The sequence below is a fragment of the Bos indicus x Bos taurus genome, chromosome 2 (assembly GCF_003369695.1).
Source record: "Bos indicus x Bos taurus breed Angus x Brahman F1 hybrid chromosome 2, Bos_hybrid_MaternalHap_v2.0, whole genome shotgun sequence".
NCBI classification, from domain to species: domain Eukaryota; kingdom Metazoa; phylum Chordata; class Mammalia; order Artiodactyla; family Bovidae; genus Bos; species Bos indicus x Bos taurus.
The window spans coordinates 75,806,083-75,825,032 of record NC_040077.1 but is presented as its reverse complement, the minus strand read 5'-3'; the positions used below and the strand labels follow the sequence as shown (position 1 = coordinate 75,825,032).

General features: G+C 40.5%; 1 protein-coding gene across 1 annotated transcript in view; it reads right to left on the bottom strand.

The window, feature by feature from the left end:
• CNTNAP5 (contactin associated protein like 5) overlaps nt 1-17,565 on the bottom strand; it is a 1,040,194-nt gene extending 1,022,629 nt beyond the window's left edge. The window contains exon 1 of the mRNA XM_027562987.1: nt 17,101-17,565. Within this exon, the coding sequence (XP_027418788.1) occupies nt 17,101-17,215 (115 nt within the window). The 5' untranslated portion in view covers nt 17,216-17,565. The remainder of the gene's footprint in view (nt 1-17,100) is intronic.
• Between the last annotated feature and the right edge of the window lie 1,385 nt (nt 17,566-18,950).

The window sequence follows — 18,950 nt, the reverse complement described above, 5'->3', positions numbered from 1 at the left end:
GATTTTCAAGATAAGACTGAAATTGGAACCACAAAGTAATTAGAAACCCTGAAAAAATGGTGTGAAATTGACCTTGGCAGCTCCCAGTCCAGGTCACATCCCTTTGGTCCTTCTTTACATTGTACCCACAGCACACCTGTCATCCCTTATTTGTCTAAAGTCTTAGGGATAGTTCAGTTAGAATATGACTCCTCCAAATAATAAAAATTGCAATAAATATCAATACATCAAAAATGTATGTGTACAGCTTCTCCAAAGACATGCCTTACTTCATTTCTTATTCACAATAGCAAAGCCATTAGGGCAGATATCATCATCCTTATTTGAGAAAAAGGTGGAATGATGAGCACAAAATCCCATGGCCAGTAAGTGACAAAATCAGGGGCAGATATGTATTGATTTTTCTTCTTCTAATCTAAGCATCTTTCTACAAGACTAGATGTTAGAAGAAAGTCATGTGTGTGTGTATGTATGTTGATGCTGCTGCTAAGTCGCTTCAGTTGTGTCCGACTCTGTGCGACCCCATAGTCAGCAGCCCATCAGGCTCCCCCGTCCCTGGGATTCTCCAGGCAAGAACACTGGAGTGGGTTCCCATTTCCTTCTCCAATGCATGAAAATGAAAAGTGAAAGTGAAGTCGCTCAGTCATATGGGACTCTTAGCGATCCCATGGATTGCAGCCCACCAGGCTCCTCCGTCCATGGGATTTTCCAGACAAGAGTACTGGAGTGGGGTGCCATGGCCTTCTCCGTATGTATGTTGGGCATCTTTAAAAATTAATACATGATGGTCCATAAATGACTGAGAGAGTGTCAGTGTTTCTCAAATTTTGACTATCTTGACCTTTGAGGCTGATGATCATCTATTGTGGAGCACATTCTTGTCCATCATCGAGTGTGTACTAACATCTCTGCTGCTGCTGTTTAGTTGGTAAGTTGTATCTGACTCTTTGCAACCCAATGAATTGTAGTCTGTCAGGCTTATCCATCCTTGGGATTTCCCAGGCAAGAATACTAGAGTCAGTTGCCATTTTCCTCTCCAGGGGATCGTCCTGAGCCAGGAATCTAATCTACATCTCCTGCTTGGCAGGCAGATTCTTTACCAGTGAGCCACCAGGAAAGCTTTTACTATCATCTCTGGATTTTACCAACTGGATGCAAATAGCAAACCTCCAGTTGTAACAATAGAGGATGTATATTCCAAATATTGTCAAATGTCCCCTGGAGCAAAATCACTTCCAACTGAGAACAACTGATTAACACCAGGTATGATTTGTTTTAAAAGAGAAGACCAAGCTAAATTAATTGACATTGAGCATGTATGTATACATGCAAATCTGGACAGAAAAACCTCCCAATGTCTTTCAGCTTTTCCCAGTAATCATACCTTCCCATCACAAGGAACAGAGGTGCTGTCTTGGCTTCGTTTCTAATGTGGGATGTGATTTGGATGGTGTGTAAAATAAGACTTTCACTGGCTATCAACTGAGGTGTTTTTATTTCCTTATACACCAAATGACATCATTTCCCCAACAAAGCCACACAACACTTAGCTATAGAAATCCAATAAGTCAAATTGAATTGTTCAACAATAGATATTTATATAGAAAACATAGAAATCTTTACCCCAGACAACATTTCAACAAGGGTGAAAGCATCATTAGAGTCATACATTCTCCCCTCAAATTGATTCTGTTTCACTTGCTCAGATGTTTGTCAGATTAACTCTACTAATGAATTTCCACAGTTGTTTAGTCTCTCAACTATGAAGCCACAGCCTGTGCTTAATTATGATATTTTCTTCCGAAGTCCAGGTCTTTTATCTGACCACTGACAGCTAGAAAAGATTTGCTGACACGGCATCTAAACAAATCTGTCTTATTTATAAAGAACAAAACCAAGAATGCAATGTGTGTGGACACTGGCATAGAAAAGCATACACATATATTGTGCATATATAATAGGACACAGCACTTGTCATAATTATATTTTTATTTAAATGTATTGCCAGCTCTTTTAAGCCCCAAAAATATATATATTGCTGCTCAATATCTGAAGTTAATAAAACAGTGAGGGAAGAGCAACAGAAAATATCTCTATTGTAGACTCACAATTTAAGAAAGAATTTCAAATTAGTTTGATATACTAAAAGATGCCTGAACACGTGTGAGGCACTGACTTTTGTAAAGAAAGACATAAGCACTGCACAAATACATATACACACACAGGCATACATATCATATCTCCAAAACACACGACACATCAAAATTTTTTTGGAAAACATTAAGTCAATAGCTCAAAATCAAAGCAAACACTTTGTAATTTTATGTCTCTCCCTGTATTTTTCATTGAATTAAATCATTGTTGAAGGAGTTTTGTGTGTCTCAGGTAACTAGTTTGTCCTAAATAAATCCCCAAACTAAAGTGCTCATTAATTTCATGTATACTTATTACCCATATGCACAAGTATCATTATCTCCTGATTATGTTACTGAAATGCCAAGCTGAATATATTTGAAGTTTTGCATTCTGTCCATTAAGTAAAAGAATAATGTGAAAGAACTATTAAAAACCCCCAACCAAAGTAAATCAGCGTGCAAAGGATGCTTCCTGAGCACCACACTGAAACAGAGCCTCCACAGTGGGACACGTCTGCACACCTCCCAACGGCACTTATCCATTCTCATGGCAAAACACATTCGATTTCAGAAAATAAATGGATATTAATTTCCATCCAAATGCCCATTTCAATTCATTATCTAGAAAGGTAAATATTCACAGAGGTGACACCCAAGTCAATATTGACCTTGGGGGATAATAAATTTTGACATTTTCCAGAATAAACAGTTCACATAGCATGCATGCAACATGTAAAATTGTACCTGGCACATTAACCATGAAAGAAAACTAATAATATCTCAAATTTATTATACATATAGTTGTGTGTACACATATATATGCTTGTACATATAGCATAATAAATTACTTCTTATATTGAATTCTATTGAGAATACAGAGTAGGGAGTTCCCTGGTGGTCCAGTGGTTAGGACTCAGTGCTTTCATAGCCATGGCTTGGATTTAATCCCTGGTCGGGGAACTAAGACCTTGCAAGCCATGGAGCATGGCCAAATAGATAAAGAAGAAAAATAAAGCAATAGGTCCAATTTAAACAAATAAAAGAATGGAGAGCAGGAGCATTTGGAGTTCACTTATATGTAAGTACAGTGTAGATCGAATGCAATGTGATTTTCTAATGAATGGTACACTAACGAAATGTGTATGCCTGTGGTGACAATAACACTCCAACCAGAACCGGAAACTAAGCCTGAATCCAGATAGGGTACAACTGAATTTCATGTGTGTATTTGCACAATGTCTAGTCACATTCATTAACATTAGGGAACACTAAGAAGGCCTCAGTTCTGGAGCCAACCGTCCATTTCTCCCGTAAGTGTTATCAAACAGAGGCAAGAATTATGGAGAGAGCACTGGACTGTGTACCAATTGTCTGCCCCTCTACTGTCCCTAATCCAGGCATGCTGTCTGTACTTGGGCTTCAATTAGCCTCTTTGTATTTTAATTCAGTTTATCAAGTAGTTATTCACTGTGTGGCCAACATGAAAAGCCTTTTTTAAAAAGGTCAAAGTGGGTGCATGTGTCTTTTTTAATTTTAGTCTTCTCTGGATATATGCCTAGGAGCAGAATTGCAGGATCATATATGGCAATTCTACTTTCAGTACTGTTTTTCATAATGGATGTAAAAACTTACATTTCCACCAACAGTGTAGGAGGGGTCTCTTTTCTCTACACACTCTGCGTCTGATATTTGTGGACTTTTTAATGATGGTCATTCTGACACACATAGAGAACCAACTGGTGGTTGCAAAGGGGGAGATTGGTGGCAGAGGGATAGACTGGGAGTTTGGGTTTAGCAGATACAAACTATTTGTAGAGAATGAATAAACAACAAGGTCCCACTGTATAGCACAGGGAACTATATTCAATATCCAGAATGGATGGTGATGAACCAGAATGGAAAATAATATATGAAAGAATGTATGTATGTATTTATCTGTGTGTGCTCAGTCATGTCTGATTTTCTGTGGCCCCATGGACAATAGCCCACCAGGCTCCTCTGTCTGTGGAATTCTCCAGGCAACAATACTGGAGTGGGTTGCAATTTCCTACTCCAAGGGCTCTTCCTGAGAGAAAATTGAAAGCGCATCTCCTGTGACAAACACCCAGGGTGGCCTTGCGGCTGCACAGCAGCCAAGTGTTGGCCACGATTGAGGCCACCTCCCCCACTTTTTCTTAAAACCTTCGTATGCCTCATCACTTTTGCATGAAACTATAAACTTGGAGATTGCTACAATTACAGGTAAGGCAGGAGGCTTTGTGTGCTACTTGCCTGAAGAATCAGGAGAGGAGAGTAGGTTGAGTGATAGGATTTTGCATCTCCTCTCCCCATATCCTGCAAAGCTGCCATCTGTGCAATTTATTTTACATAAAAATTCTACATAAGATTTAATCTTGGAAACCATAGTGTTCTCCTCCTAAAATAAGTTTAAATATTTAAGGTCTTGTTCCCTGGAGCACTCCTTCTTTTGGAGAGCTAGAACACAGCTCTGATTCATTGCCTCAGTGTGAATGACTTCGGGATACTCCATGTCCCTTCCTGATGGCTCTATGGTTGGAAAAAGAGAAGCAAAGCCTCTCTGATGGTGAGGACACTGACCATTGAACAAATTGCTTAGCCTCTTTAAACCTAAGCAAGGAGGTCTGCTGAGACAAGAAAATAGCTGAAAAACAGGACAGAGAAGACAGAGACCTCACAACTAAGCTAAATAATAGCTCAAGTCGAAGGGACACAAGCAGGAGAACTAGAGAATAAAGCACAGAATCCCCTGGCCTGGCTTTCCTTGTGACTGGTGATGAAAAGAAACTGGACACAACGGGTAGTTCTCTGCCTTGCAGACTCTCTGAGGCCCACAGAGCCAGTGCTCATCACGGGACCTCATCTGTGGTGAAGAATAATGTCATTCAGCATATGCTTGTTCAAAACCCTCCCTCCCATCCATCCCCAATGGGGGAAAGGAGGTTGGGGGCTGGACATAGGGTGAACTCTGCAGCTTACCTCAAAGACCGAGAATGGATCTCAATGTAGTCCAATCTTTGCATTATTAGAATCTGTGATCTAAACATCACAAATAGGGGTTTTCTTATCAGTACCAACTTTAAAAAACAAAAATAAAAACTGAACATCCATCTGATAAAGTCTAGGAGGGCTACAGTATGATGCAGTGTTGAAAATACTGAAATTTGTGAGGAAGGTCTCTAGGGAGTATGAGACAGGAACAGATGCACTAAAACTGGACTCATCCCAGGCTCCTCAAGACCACTATTTAATGGTATGAGCTTTAGTGAGTAAGACAATCAACTTTCAGAAACAGGAAACTATTTGCCATGAAGACTTCTAGCTATGGGGGAAGTGCTGCCAGCAAAGTTAGAATAAGATGACCTGCGCAAGGGGGAGAAATCTGTAGGTCTAGACTGATAAGGTTTTTTTTACCCTGGATCACAGAGAAAGACTAGGTCTGCAAGGTTGACCATCTCAAGTTCAAGAGTAGCTCAACCTTAGCTTTGCGTTCAAGAAAGCAGTGGGAAGAAGCACGAGCTGTAATCAAGATTGCCGGGAGAAATATCAATAACCTCAGATATGTTGATGACACCAATCTTATGGCAGAAAGTGAAGAGGCACTAAAAAGTCTCTTGGTGAAAGTAAAAGAGGAGAGTGAAAAAGTTGGCTTAAAGCTCAACATTCAGAAAACGAAGATCATGGCATCTGGATCCATCACTTCATGGGAAATAGATGGGGAAACAGTGGAAACAGTGTCAGACTTTTTTGGGGGGGCTCCAAAATCACTGCAGATGGTGACTGCAGCCATGAAATTAAAAGACACTTACTCCTTGGAAGGAAAGTTATGACCAACCTAGATAGCATATTGAAAAGCAAAGATATTACTTTGCCAACAAAGATCTGTCTCGTCAAGGCTATGGTTTTTCCAGTGGTCAGGTATGGATGCGAAAGTTGGACTGTGAAGAAAGCTGAGCACCAAAGAATTGATGCTTTTGAACTGTGGTGTTGGAGAAGACCCTTGAGAGTCCCTTTGACTGCAAGGAGATCCAACCAGTCCATCCTAAAGGAGATCAGTCCTGGGTGTTCACTGGAAGGTCTGATGCTGAAGGTGAAACTCCAATACTTTGGCCACCTCATGTGAAGAGTTGACTCATTGGAAAAGACCCTAATGCTGGGAGGGATTGGAGGCAGGAGGAGAAGGGGACGACAGAGGATGAGATGGCTGGATGGCATCACCAACTCGATGGACATGAGTTTGGGTAAATTCTGGGAGTTGGTGATGGACAGGGAGGCCTGGTGTGCTGCAATTCATGGGCTCACAAAGAGTTGGACATGACTGAGTGACTGAACTGAACTGAATTGAATGTGTAAAAAAGATATGGACTCTGGTATCAGGGAAATATGGGTTAACATCCTAGTGTGACGACATGCAAGTTATTTGATCATGGGTAAATCACCTGACTGTCCAAGGTGGCTCATGTTTGTCCTCGAATGGGGAGGATGATAACTATTGCATCAGACTGTGGGGAGGAATAGAATGAGCCCATCAGGACCACCATTGGGATGAAGTGTATCTTTGGAAGCTCTGCTCAGGAAGAAACACATTATTTAACTTAATCTTTCATCTCTAATGTTGGGACTTTCTGATCTTGTGAATGAAATCTGGTGATTTCATTTCTTGTGATGGTGTTAAACAGTTCCTGTGTTGTAGAAGGAGAAGCATTAATCTCTCCTTTAATATCCTGGTAAGCTCAGCCTGCTTCCAATTTTCTTTAAAAAACAAAGAAACAAACAAAAAAACCCTGCCCTCATTGACCCCAATCCTGTAACCTGGAAGAGCTAATCTACTCAAAGGTAAGCTCCATGGATGTGGAGCATGTTGCCAGGTGACTGCCATGGGGTGGGGCACAGACTCAGAGTGAAGCTGAGCAGACTTCTTACCCACAGCCCCTCCCGAAGTTCCATTTCTATTCCTCAAGTAGGCTTGTGGGTTTCCTTTCCTCATGTGAATCGATAAGCTCTTCTCACCTCCCATTATTGATTAATTATAATTTGCAGCTCACAGACCAATCACATTTAATGAGAAAGGAAGCTACCTGTTCCTAAATGAGAGGTAAGACAGGGAAGCGTACTTCTTCATACAGGAATCCTAAAAGGCATAAACAGGGATAAAGAGCCAGAAAGCTTAGACTTGTGCCCCTGGGTGTATGCGGCCCTTTGTCATGGGTTAAGTAAATCAATTTTGCTCATCAATTTTTAACCAAAGATTGTGGGAAAATATTTTTCCTGTAATTTACACATGGATGAAATATGGAATGGAATGCAGATTTGTCTGAGTGTTTAAGAAAAAATTCAAGAAATTACATGCTTCAGCAGCCACGTGAAGCTAAGCTCTCAGACTCCCCTGGGTTCTGTGCACTCTTTTTTCTGGCAAGCAGCACTTCAATGGCAAAGTTTAAAGAGCATTAGCCTTGGCCGTAAAACAACCAAAAAATCATTTACTAAACGTTAAATGAAACAGGCAGAGTGAAAGAAGGGAGTCTGAAAGGGGAGAGAGGGATAGAGAACAGAGGAAGGGATAGGAGTAGAAGAATATGGGGAAGGGAGGGAGGAGGGTGGAAGGAAGAAAGGAAAGGCATTGGAAAGGTGGCAAATTAAGAGTGAAGGGGAAGAAATGCTAAAGATAAGGAAGCAGAGAGAAAAGACTCAGGGAGAGAAGAGAGGTATTTAATACACTGAACAGGACTAGAGTGGAGGACCCCACTGCCATGGCTTTGATTTGAAGAGATACTGTTATTTTTTGTTGTTGCTGTTTTTGGGTTATATGGACATCAATCCAATTCTCCCTCCATCAACTGGTTTTCAATAGCAATAGGCTTTCATGACTATACAGAGAAATAAATGCACAGTAGGCATTTCATAAGTACTTTTGAATGAATGAATGATGCACTTGAAGATGGATGAGCATTTATAACCCATTAGGTGTTGTAGCAGCACCCAATTTTAATCCAACATTTACAAGGACAGAACACTTGAACTAAAGATTCACCAAAAGGAGGCATCAGCAGTAGCCAGAAGGGAAGTACAGCTCTCCTGACCTGCAGATTTAACTTCCATCTGCTCAAGTTTCCTGCAAATGGAGAGCTTAGGCTACTTGGAACACTACATATATTCCTGCTCACGTTCACTAATTTTTTTCTCAAGGTCTGTTCAAGGATGCTTCTCCCCTAATACTGACATCTTCTGTCAGGGTTTTCTGGAGGGGATGTGCTCTTTTATTTTCTAGGGGCAGCTCTTTCCTCCACTTCCTTAATGAGGTTTGTAGTAAGCATTTCACTGGCCAAAACCCAGAAGCAGAGATCATACCTGAGTGCACCTTGAAAGAAACCAAGTGGGCTTTCCCAAGTGCAGTGGGTAGTAGATCTCTGTCAGGACTGCCCTAAGAAAAGCCCTTTATGGGAGGTTTCATGTTTGGTGACTCTGTCTACATATTTAGCAAGGCAGCATGAGGAACCCAGGTGGCCCTGGGTCTCTGTCAGGTGGAGACCAATTCTACCCACAGTCCCTCTGCCATCCAAGAGAAATAAGAGCGAGTTTCCCTTTGCCTCAGCAATTACTCAGCTCTCTGATGAAGGGAGAGTGAGCCCTTCCATCTTTGCTTGGGAATGGAAATGTTCTTGTCTTTGCCCGATTACTATTGTAACTGATTTTGAGAGAATCCATGTTGGGATTCATTAGTAATTATAAAAACAATCATGTGTGTTTTATACAGAGTAACTCATGTTATACTGACACTACAGGTTCATGTTAGTATCCATAGGAAATCCTGAGTGACAGTCACATCGACCCAGAGCTGTGGGACCTGTGCCCTTTCTACTGTCCTTTATCACCTCCCAATTGCCCACCTGCAGCATTTTCACCCTTGCAATACAGAGGGTCAGCCTGGGCAAAATCAGGAAGTGGGTGACACTTGTCTTGGACATTCTGAACATTCTTCCTGTTTTCCCTTCCCCAACTCAGATCATCTTCTCCCCCTCCTTCAGACACTGGGTTCTATCTGTTCTAGAAATGTTTCTTCTGTTTCTCTTAGTCAAGTGGAGTTCAGTACAGATTAAATTCTTATATTTTCTCTCCCAGTGAGGCTCTGTGTCTTAAGGGTTCCCTATGAATCAGAAGGCTTTCTTTCATATCTACAGATTCAGGGACCAATGGACTTAGTAGAAGAATTGTTTGCAGACAGATGGGTGGGGGTATTGGATTCAGTGGGCTTTCCCAAGTGCAGTGGGTGGTAGATCTCTGTCAGGACTGCTCCTAGAATAGGCTTTGATGGGAGATTTCACATTTGGTGACCGTGCCTACATATTTAGCAAGGCAGCATCAGAATGCAACAGATGTTTTTCTCCCCTCTTTTCACATCTTAACATAATCAGGGAAAAGCCAATGGTATTACCCAAAATACGCGGCCGCATGACAGAGAGGAGTGGGGAAGAGAGGAAGGGTGGCAGAGAAGAAGGGACATAATGTATATATTCAGCAAACAGTGGCCTAGACTAACACCTACAAGCATCTGTCTGTTAGGCAAATCTCTTTAGACAGCTATTTGCCTCGGAATGTCTTCAGAAGGATGTATCTGCTTCCAAAGGTGGATAGTTAAAAATAATATACACCACAAGGGATGTTTTGGCATTTTCCTTCACTTTCTTTCTATCTTCAACATTGATGTTGTCATCCTTTAAAACTCAATCAGTTCAGCTGATCCAAGGAACAGATGGCATTAATCAACCCCCCAGAATATCCACAAAAGCAATTAGAAACGTAGAGATGTGGAATTTATGCCAGCAAATCAATTACCAATGATGGCAAATCAACCTGGCACACCCAGCTTCCCCGGTTTCTCCTTCCCCAGAGCAGCCACTTATAGCAGTTATGATCCCTGGTTTACCTCCCTGCCAGAGGGGGATGAGAAGGTGGGGGATTGAGGTTTAATTGCTCCTTCCTTAATGACTAGTTCTCACTCTGCTGACAAAAACCAGCATAATTTACAGACTATAAGATGCATCAGGATGATGGATACAGACAGCATGTGCTATATGGTGTCATGCAAATATGAAATACACCGCACTCAGAATATGGTCGCTTGGTATTCCCCGAGAAGAACTTCATTTCAGAGAACTGAGCACCTTTTCTAGTACCTACAGTTCTCATTTGTCAAAAACAATGGAAGCTGCAATAAAATACATTTTAACCACAAATCTGTGCCTTCTGTGAGTTTACTAGCTCATAGATTCCTTGGTTTTGAAATTACTTGGCTCATGATTTTCTTTCTGATTCTTTATGACCTTTGCAGGTTCTGAAACTTTCCTTCTTAGGCCCTTATTAATTATCACCTGTGTTATTGTAATAAGCTCTTCACTGGTTTTCTTATGACTAGCCTTCATTCATTTTAATTTTTCCTTCGTACAGTGATATTTTAAACACAAAAATCTGATTATGTATTATTTAATTACATGTTAAAAATATTTTGATGACCCTCTATAGTTTTCACAGTAAAAATCAAAGACTCCCATGTTTACCTACTTGTTCAGTTTTTTCTTCTATCTGTAGGCCTATGAGTCACTCGTGCAAGTAATCACTACAACACACAAAGCCTCTAATACCTCCCTTCCTTTTCCCAGCTGGGAAGTCTGACTCTAAGTCTTGACTTACATTCTGTTTCCCTCAGACAGCCTGCATCGATGCCCCAGCCAGTTTAAGATTCTCACTTGTGCTTACCTTTGTTATAGCATTTATCACTTTGATGTGATTAAAGATTTATTTTGCTGGCTGCTCATGTTTAAATTTCCTTGAGGTCATGGCCTCTATCTTTTAATGCATCTTTATTCCTCCAGCTTCTTAGAAAAACTTGACTTTAAGAAAGAGAACTTTTTCTTGGGACTCATTTCTTCAACAAAATTTTTCAAATGAGTAACATACACAAACTCTTAACACTTAAATCTTCTCCCAACCACAGCATAAGAAGATGACATCAGAGACTCAGGATTATGTTATCAGGGCAGTATTGTAGGTTTGTAACTAGATAAGATCTTTCCAGTAGTTTATGACTAAAACTACTGGAAAGATTTTATATTCCATTAAATAGAATCTAAACTTTTCTTCTTTATACTTAACACTGAGTTATGAAGAAGGATTTTTATATCAATATATATCTGTGTATTTTCAGACTATATAGAAAACACTCATTAAAATTGCAAAAGCAAGTTAATAAAATTACCTCAAACTTGGTTTTAAGGTCAAAGAATGGGAAGATGTTCTCTTTGAGGAACAAAGAACCATTTGACACAGAAATAAGATTATGTCAGCAATGAACTCATGGAAGTATGCAGCTTTGTGTAAATGCAGAAGCCCACTCTTCAGCTCCAAATCCAACCAAATGATCTAAATTTCTGCTCTTTCACTTAAAAGCTGCATATTCTAACATCTTCTTAACATTTCCCAAACTAGAATAAGTAATACTTTTTATTTGAAAACAAACAAACAAACAAGCATAAACCTATACATTTCAAAAGACTCTAGCAGTAGGACCATAGAACGATCTTGGTTTAGAAATGAAAAATTTTAGTTGGAACCCATTCATTTCTTCTCTCATCTACATATTTTAGGCATTGACTATAGATATTCAGATAAAATATGATAATCAGGGAAATGGACATTTAGCTGGGGAGACAAGAACTGGAAGTGCTATGGAAATACAGTAATAATATACAGGACATTTGACCTAGCTTGGGGAAAGTGTGTATGTTTTCCAGGGGAGGAGATGGAGAAAGTGATAGAAGATAGAAAGTGTGAAAGGACATTCTAAACCAAGTAGACAGACATATGCCAATAAACACAAGAAAACGTGAGAAAGCATGGTTTGTCTATAGAATACGGAATTCCAGAAACTGGAAATTAGACAATATGGGAGGAGTAATTTGGATGAGATTTATAGTATTAGGCAGAGCCTGTTCAGGACCAGCCCAATGCTGAGAAAGGAAGCTTATACCTGCTATTTAATTAATAGTTTTGTCTGACATCTATTGACTTACAAGACATGATACCAAGAGAGGTACCTTTTTATGGTATTGTGTATGTATGTGTGTTTGCACACACGTCACATCTTCAAGGCTATATCCTTTCCTTATCGAGTTTTGAACTGAAACTTGTAAAAGAAAAATAGAACATCTGGTGTTCATCCAGATATAAGGTTTCCAATCTTTGACTATTGCAATGTCTGGCATCTTGCATCAAATGTAGATTAAGGTAAAGCTCAGGAGCTGGTTCTGGTGGAAAGAGCTGCCTCCACAGCCTTTGTTATGAACAGAGCTGCAGAGAATAACTACAGAGATTCCAAGGCAACTTTCTTCAGATGCACACACATAGACCCCATCAGAATGCATGAGGATTACTTTTATATCTTGTAAAGAGTCTGATCTTTGGAGATGGACAGATACAGGTTCAGTTTCTGATTTTTTTTCATTCCTTGAGTTTATGATCTTGGGAAAATTATTAACGTCTATTAACCTTAAATTTACTCATCTGTAAACTGGATTTAATAAAGTCTACCTAGCTGTGCTTCCTTGCCAAATTGCACATGGATTGAGAGATACTAAGCCCATAGCAGCTTACAGCTAGTAGGAATTAAACTTCTATTATGTTGTTATTCTAAGTATAATTGCTTAACAGTTTTGAGTACTATCATCCCAGAAGTGTCTAATGAGAATCCTGAAACTTCAAAATAAAGCCTTTTTGAGTGAATGATTTTTGTACTCTAAACTTTCAGGTAACTAGACCATCTCCCCATTGTCCTACATGACAAGGATAATTAGGCTTGTATATATAGGTCATATTTCAGCAGAGTTCTGGCATACAAGATAAAGAGCTTTTTGTTCACCAACTAAAGAAAAAGTTTTAGGAACATTTTTAATGATATCACATTATTTTGTTTTGTAACAAATGGGCACGCAGTGAAAAATAAAGCAATCTAGTAAAGGAAAACTGGGTCCCATTAAAGAAAGGAAAGGCAAGAGAAGCTGGGAAAAGAAAACTGCAATTTAGAAGACAGTCAGTCATTCATTAGAATGGGGTGAGTTAAGATGCTTCTTACAGAAACTGACTTTTTTTTAAAGTGTATACCCTTGTATGATAATTGCTAGTCCAGGTTTTCTGTTTTCCAGTTGTGGAAATATGAACCTGATTTTGAGATGGGAACTATGTGAAGAGAAAGGGAAAAGAATTCATCTGGATAGTCAAAGACCAGCCCATTTAACCATAGGAAAATCTTCAGGACTCTTGCAAGTGAGCAATATAATGTTTCTTTCACTTCTGATGGCTGCAATGTAAATGCCATAAAAAAGTAAATGGCAAACACTTTCCTGCTAAAAAGAATCTAGTCTTTGTTTATTTATAATATTATGTATTGATTGGGTTTGTGCTTAAGCTTCAGAAAACTCAAGGTACAGTGCGTCTCTTTATTTGAAGATCTTTAGGAATATGATTGACATCTTCCTATATTTTTGATAAAGTTCTGCCTGTGATGAAAGGAGTAAAGAGTTTTCAATTTCTCTCTCCTGGCTGTTATCTGCGTGGACTTAACATGTAGCAACAAAGAGAAAAGATGCTTAGAGATCATGCAAGTGACTGGTCAGAATTAAGGCTCTTTATAATCAAATAGTATCCAGTTATTGTAAAATAAAGTGAACAGTGACCTTAAAAGTGTCCCCTGCATTCCTCTTGTCTTCTGAATGCAAGCATGTCTTTTAACATACCTGTGTGAAGAATTTCCTCTGTAAAATTTGAGCTGCTATTCTATTTGGGAGTAGATACATATCTCAGTTGCTATTTTATACCTGAGCTGTGAGAACAGAAATGATGCATCACCTAATGGGTGTTTGGCATCTTAGCTGTGGCATAATTAGGGCTAGAACTCCTATCATTTCAAAAACCTAGTTTCACTCTAACCAACTATCAAGTCTCGTCATTTCTTCTTATGTCAAAGGAGCTGATATTATATGTAAAACGTTTTTTTTTTTTTTTCATTTAACACCGGCCTATCATATCTACATTTGAAATTAACTAATTCCCTCAGGGTAAACCCAAAGGAAGTAATGTAGCTGTTTAAAATCCTGAAAATCCGAAATGGGGGAATTTCCAGAGTTTTTATTACTGGTTGGTAATTATGTTCTCTGCACAGATTCATATTATCTATACTGTAGCTGGCCTTCTAACCTGACTTTATTTTAATTTTGTTTAATTAGAAACTTATAAGACCTATAATTGGGCAAGAATTCATTTTTCCTTTGTAGCTAAATGCCCAAGTTTTGGTCAGATTATGAGAAAATTAAACACACACAAACAGCACTAACAATAATAAATTGTTGCCAGAAGATTAGAAACAATTAAAAGTTGTTTTTAGTTGAACAAAGTTCACAAGTATACCATGGAGCATCTTGGGTAAACAATCCATTTCCAAGAGTACTGTCACAAATGACTTGAAGTATTATTTCAAAATATAGAAATAATAATCCTGGGGGAAAATCCTCCAAATTATCTATAAACTTACAAAAATTGACAATTTTAAAGATTTCTCTTTGTCAATATATGCATATAAATGCTAATGGGTTGTAGCTAAAAAATAAACAAAAGCACTATAAAAAATGGATTAAGTATGTGGACAACAGAAGTCTGGAAGAATTGTGGAATGTTATTTATTTATTTTTTTTCCTTAGAGGTTCTGCATCACAGGTTTGGAAGACCACCAGAACTGAATTCAAAGTAATTTTCTGCTGCTATTCTATTGTTCACTGAATTAATACATTTTGTTTGGCAAAATAAAAACATTTAACATTACTGTTTAAGAACACTGACCCCCATATATTTAGCAAGCAGCATGCATTCAACTGAAATGCTGATTGGAAATAGGGAAATTACACTGTCAGTGATGAAATACTAAAGCTCATTATCACAAGGTTTTATTTTAAATGCCTAGAATTAGCTTTATTGCTGCATCAGTAATGATAAGCATGAGCCTTAAGCTCATACCATTTAGGTTTTATGAACATTATTGTAACATTAACTATAATTCAGTTAATTTACAGAAAAACTCATCCTATGTTTTTTTTTTTTTCCTTGCTCTTAAGATGCTATATAAGGAAGCCAAAACCATATTGCTATAGAGCATGTTCTATTTATTTCACCCTTATTCCTCATTTTTTTCTTCATAGATCTTCAAAATATTAACTGTTTTCAGATAGGTGTATGTGCTAGAGGAAAAGCACAGCTGTTTTACTGCCACACCTTTGCATCATTAGGACAATACTGACCTCTAGTGTTCTAGGAGTTAGAGAAAGAAAGCACCATGCCTAACTTCCTCTTACTGAACCACTTAGATGTTTTTCTACAGCACCATGGGAACAATTTTACTTACAAAAGAAAAAAAAAAAAAAAAAGAGGGGGAGAAGCAGGAGGATGTGGGGAGAAGAGGAGGAGAAAGAGGAGAGAAATATTAGATTTCACCCTGTCCTTACCTATTCTCTGAAATAATTTCTGAACTAAACCCTTTTGGTTCCTCCCCTTTAAAGAGGCTGACCTCTTCAGCATACCTTTAAAATACAGACTTTAATAAAAATCTTTATAATCCATTTCCACTAACTATCAATTTCAGATCCCCCAAACTTCCAATCACAGATAGGAGCACTGGGTCAGCTTTGGATCACTATCAGTAAAATTTTCCAATTGTTTTCCCTTGAGGTACTGAGTATCTCTTTCTTAAGGACCTTTTGGATTAAGGAAGGTGGAAAGTGAGGTAGAGAAACTTGTAAGTAGTAAGTGGCCTTCCTACTCTTCTCCAACAGTGATGGTTCACACCAAAAAAATAAGAAAAAAGTATCAGAACAGTTCGAATTTGGTTAGATATTACTGAGGTTCATGATGAAGTTAGTAGATAAGGCAGGAAACCCAGAACCTTGAGGAAACTTAATAAACCATCTTTGGAAACCACAAAGATGGCTTAATTGCATTCTTTCTTCATTTAGGAGTTTCCAGAGCTGGAAAAACTTCCCTTTCTCTGCCTAGAGAAGCAGTTGAGCAATTGAACTTGCACCTCTGATGGCTCCAGCAATTTATTCAAGTTTGACGAACTGGGTTCTTTAAATACACAGTGCAGGTGGCGGATCCCCAGGTGTCCAGCTTTCCTGCCTATTAAATTAAATGCCCCGCACTTGCCGAGGTTAGAGCTTGGATGGCAGTGTACACTTAGTGCATACTCATTATGTGTTCTTTGGCACAAAGATTTTGGGGGTGGAGTGTGCATCAAAGCTCTTTCTCCTATAACAGGGGCAGCCATTGATCTTGTCGTTTGACTACATCGGCCCATGACTTTTAGGCCAAAACTCCCAACCCTATTAAACAGATGACCATTGGTTGCAAGGTATCCTAACTAGAGCCTTCTGCCTAGGGGAGAGCTGAAAGCCATGGATAAGGAGGCACAGGGCATACTGCAAATCGGAGCGAGGCAGCCGCATTCAGAAAGGAACCGCTGTCACCGAGTGCAGTGGCTGGGAGCATCTCTGTATCTGGAAGATCAGCCCCCATTCCTACAGCCAGAATCGGGGACCCTTCCCAGGAGAAGCTCTGCTAAGATCAGGCAGGTAGAGAACGCGGAGCTGGCGGGAGGCTGAGGCAAGAAAATCTTCCCTTCTCCCCCGAACTTTCCGATTCGGGAAGAAGGGCAGAAAATCCAGAGGGGCTGGCTCCTTCGAGCTCTGCTAACTTTTGGGATGGTTAGAGCTATAGAAACACACCAATCAGCATTTCCCCCCCTTTCCTTTGCTCAGAGCAGACACAATTGAACACGCTTGGACAGTTGAGTGTCTTTCCAAACGTCAGGGTCTCCCACCTCACCTACTCGCCCCAAGCTCCTGATACTCACAATTTGCCGCTGTTAATCCTAAATGCCACAAGCCGGAAAAGAACAAAGTGAAAACGCTGGTCAGCCGTGGTCCAGAATCCATTTCCCCCGAGTAAGAGGTCCCTCCCAATCGCATTCCAAATTCGCAGGCTCCTGCCGCGGCTTCTTCTCTCTCTCTCTCCTCCTCTGCACAGTCTGACCCCCGCCCACCCCCCCGTGGAGAGGCACTCGCGGCTTCACTCCATCCCTTGTCCAAACGCTTTACTGAAACCGTGGCGGGGGTTTCTCTGGAGGTGCAGATGGAGCTACTGTCCCCGCAACTGCCGCTGGCTTGCACTTCCCTTCCTCGCTCGCCTCTTCCTCCTCGTTCCCCCTTCTTAAAGGTGCAAACCCGACCCAAAGCTACAGCAGGCGCCGAGCTCGCTGGACAGCCGAACGCACCTAGCTAGCCACTAAAGCTGGAATCAGCACCCGGGCGGCGGACAGCTCCTTATAGGCGAATGGGGCGCGCGGCGCCGCCCCCGGCCTGGCCCGCCCGGCTCTCTCCTATAAGAGAAGCCTGGCTGGGCGGGTCTTCGCCCCGTTCCGGCGCGTTCCACCCGGACCGCCCGCCGCCTCGGTGCGCGCAGGCTACCTGGAGGGGACCGGGGAGGGACCGCACATCTCCATCTCTGCCTCGGTCTCTCTGGTTCCCCTCCTTCCCTGCCCCCCAATGCGGGGGATGCTTAAAAGCGTTGAAATTTAAACCAGGTTTTCGAAGAACGATGCTGAAGGGATACTACCAGGAGTTGGAAGACAGAACGCATTAGCAAGAGGGAATTTCCTTTGGAAAGCTTGACAACGAGATGGTTTTCTTTTCTTTTCTTTTCTTTTTTAAGAGGCGAGGGAAGACTTGAATTATTGAATTACGCGATTGAATTTGCCCCGGGTTTGTTCTCTAGAATGGAAGGCTGACTGGCATTGGTAATATTGGGATTTCTGATATAGCGGTTTAACGTGGTCCCAACCCCGCACCCAGCTCCCATCTCCCGTGGCTCATCCTTTGACGGCGGACCAGGTCTGCGTCTCCCTCCTCGCTGTTGGCACATAGCTTTGGGCAAGTACCTCAAGGTGTTTGGTGATTTCGGTTCCGGAGCCCAGGAGGTTCCTGGCATCTGAGAGAGAGGGGAAGACAGATCGGGCGTGGTAGATGAGAGTCAGGGTGGGGGTCCTAGTTGACTCATAGGATTCTAGATCTTAAAGCTTCAATGGATGGGATTTAAATTTAAAAAGATGTGAAAATAAAACGTAGTTTTGGTTTCTTCCTAAAGGCCCCCTATTAGAAACCCTGGTTTTATCTTTGACTTCTAGTTTACAACTGGGATTTCTCCTGCTTGACCATAAATCAGCTTATTTTGTTTTTATTGGAAGCCGTCAGAAAACTGTCAAACCTTAACAAAATGAGGAGCCATAATGATTTCTACTTGAGCTTATAATCACATTAGGGATGGAGTCACTTCAGAGGAAGTTGATGTCTCCTTTTTCCTCCCCCTCCCCCACCATTTCCCTCAGCAGTAACAAATATGCAGACTTATGTTACATTGTTGATTCCTGACAACCCTTGGTCCTCAGCTGCCAGCTGCACAGCTACAGCAAGTTGAGCTGAGACTCAAGCAGCTTCTGCATGAATCCTGAAGTTAGCCTTGTGCTTTTGGTTAGAGCTGGACTCACATCATTGGAATATTAACCTATAGTTGAATGAGAATTGGGTTAGTGACACCCTTATTTTATTAGAGAGAGAAGAATTCTGAGGTCCTCTCATTTGTAAGTAAATGATCCTCTTGTCTCTAAGCTTCTGAAACCTGAAAATAATTGTGTTAGTTTCTAGATTT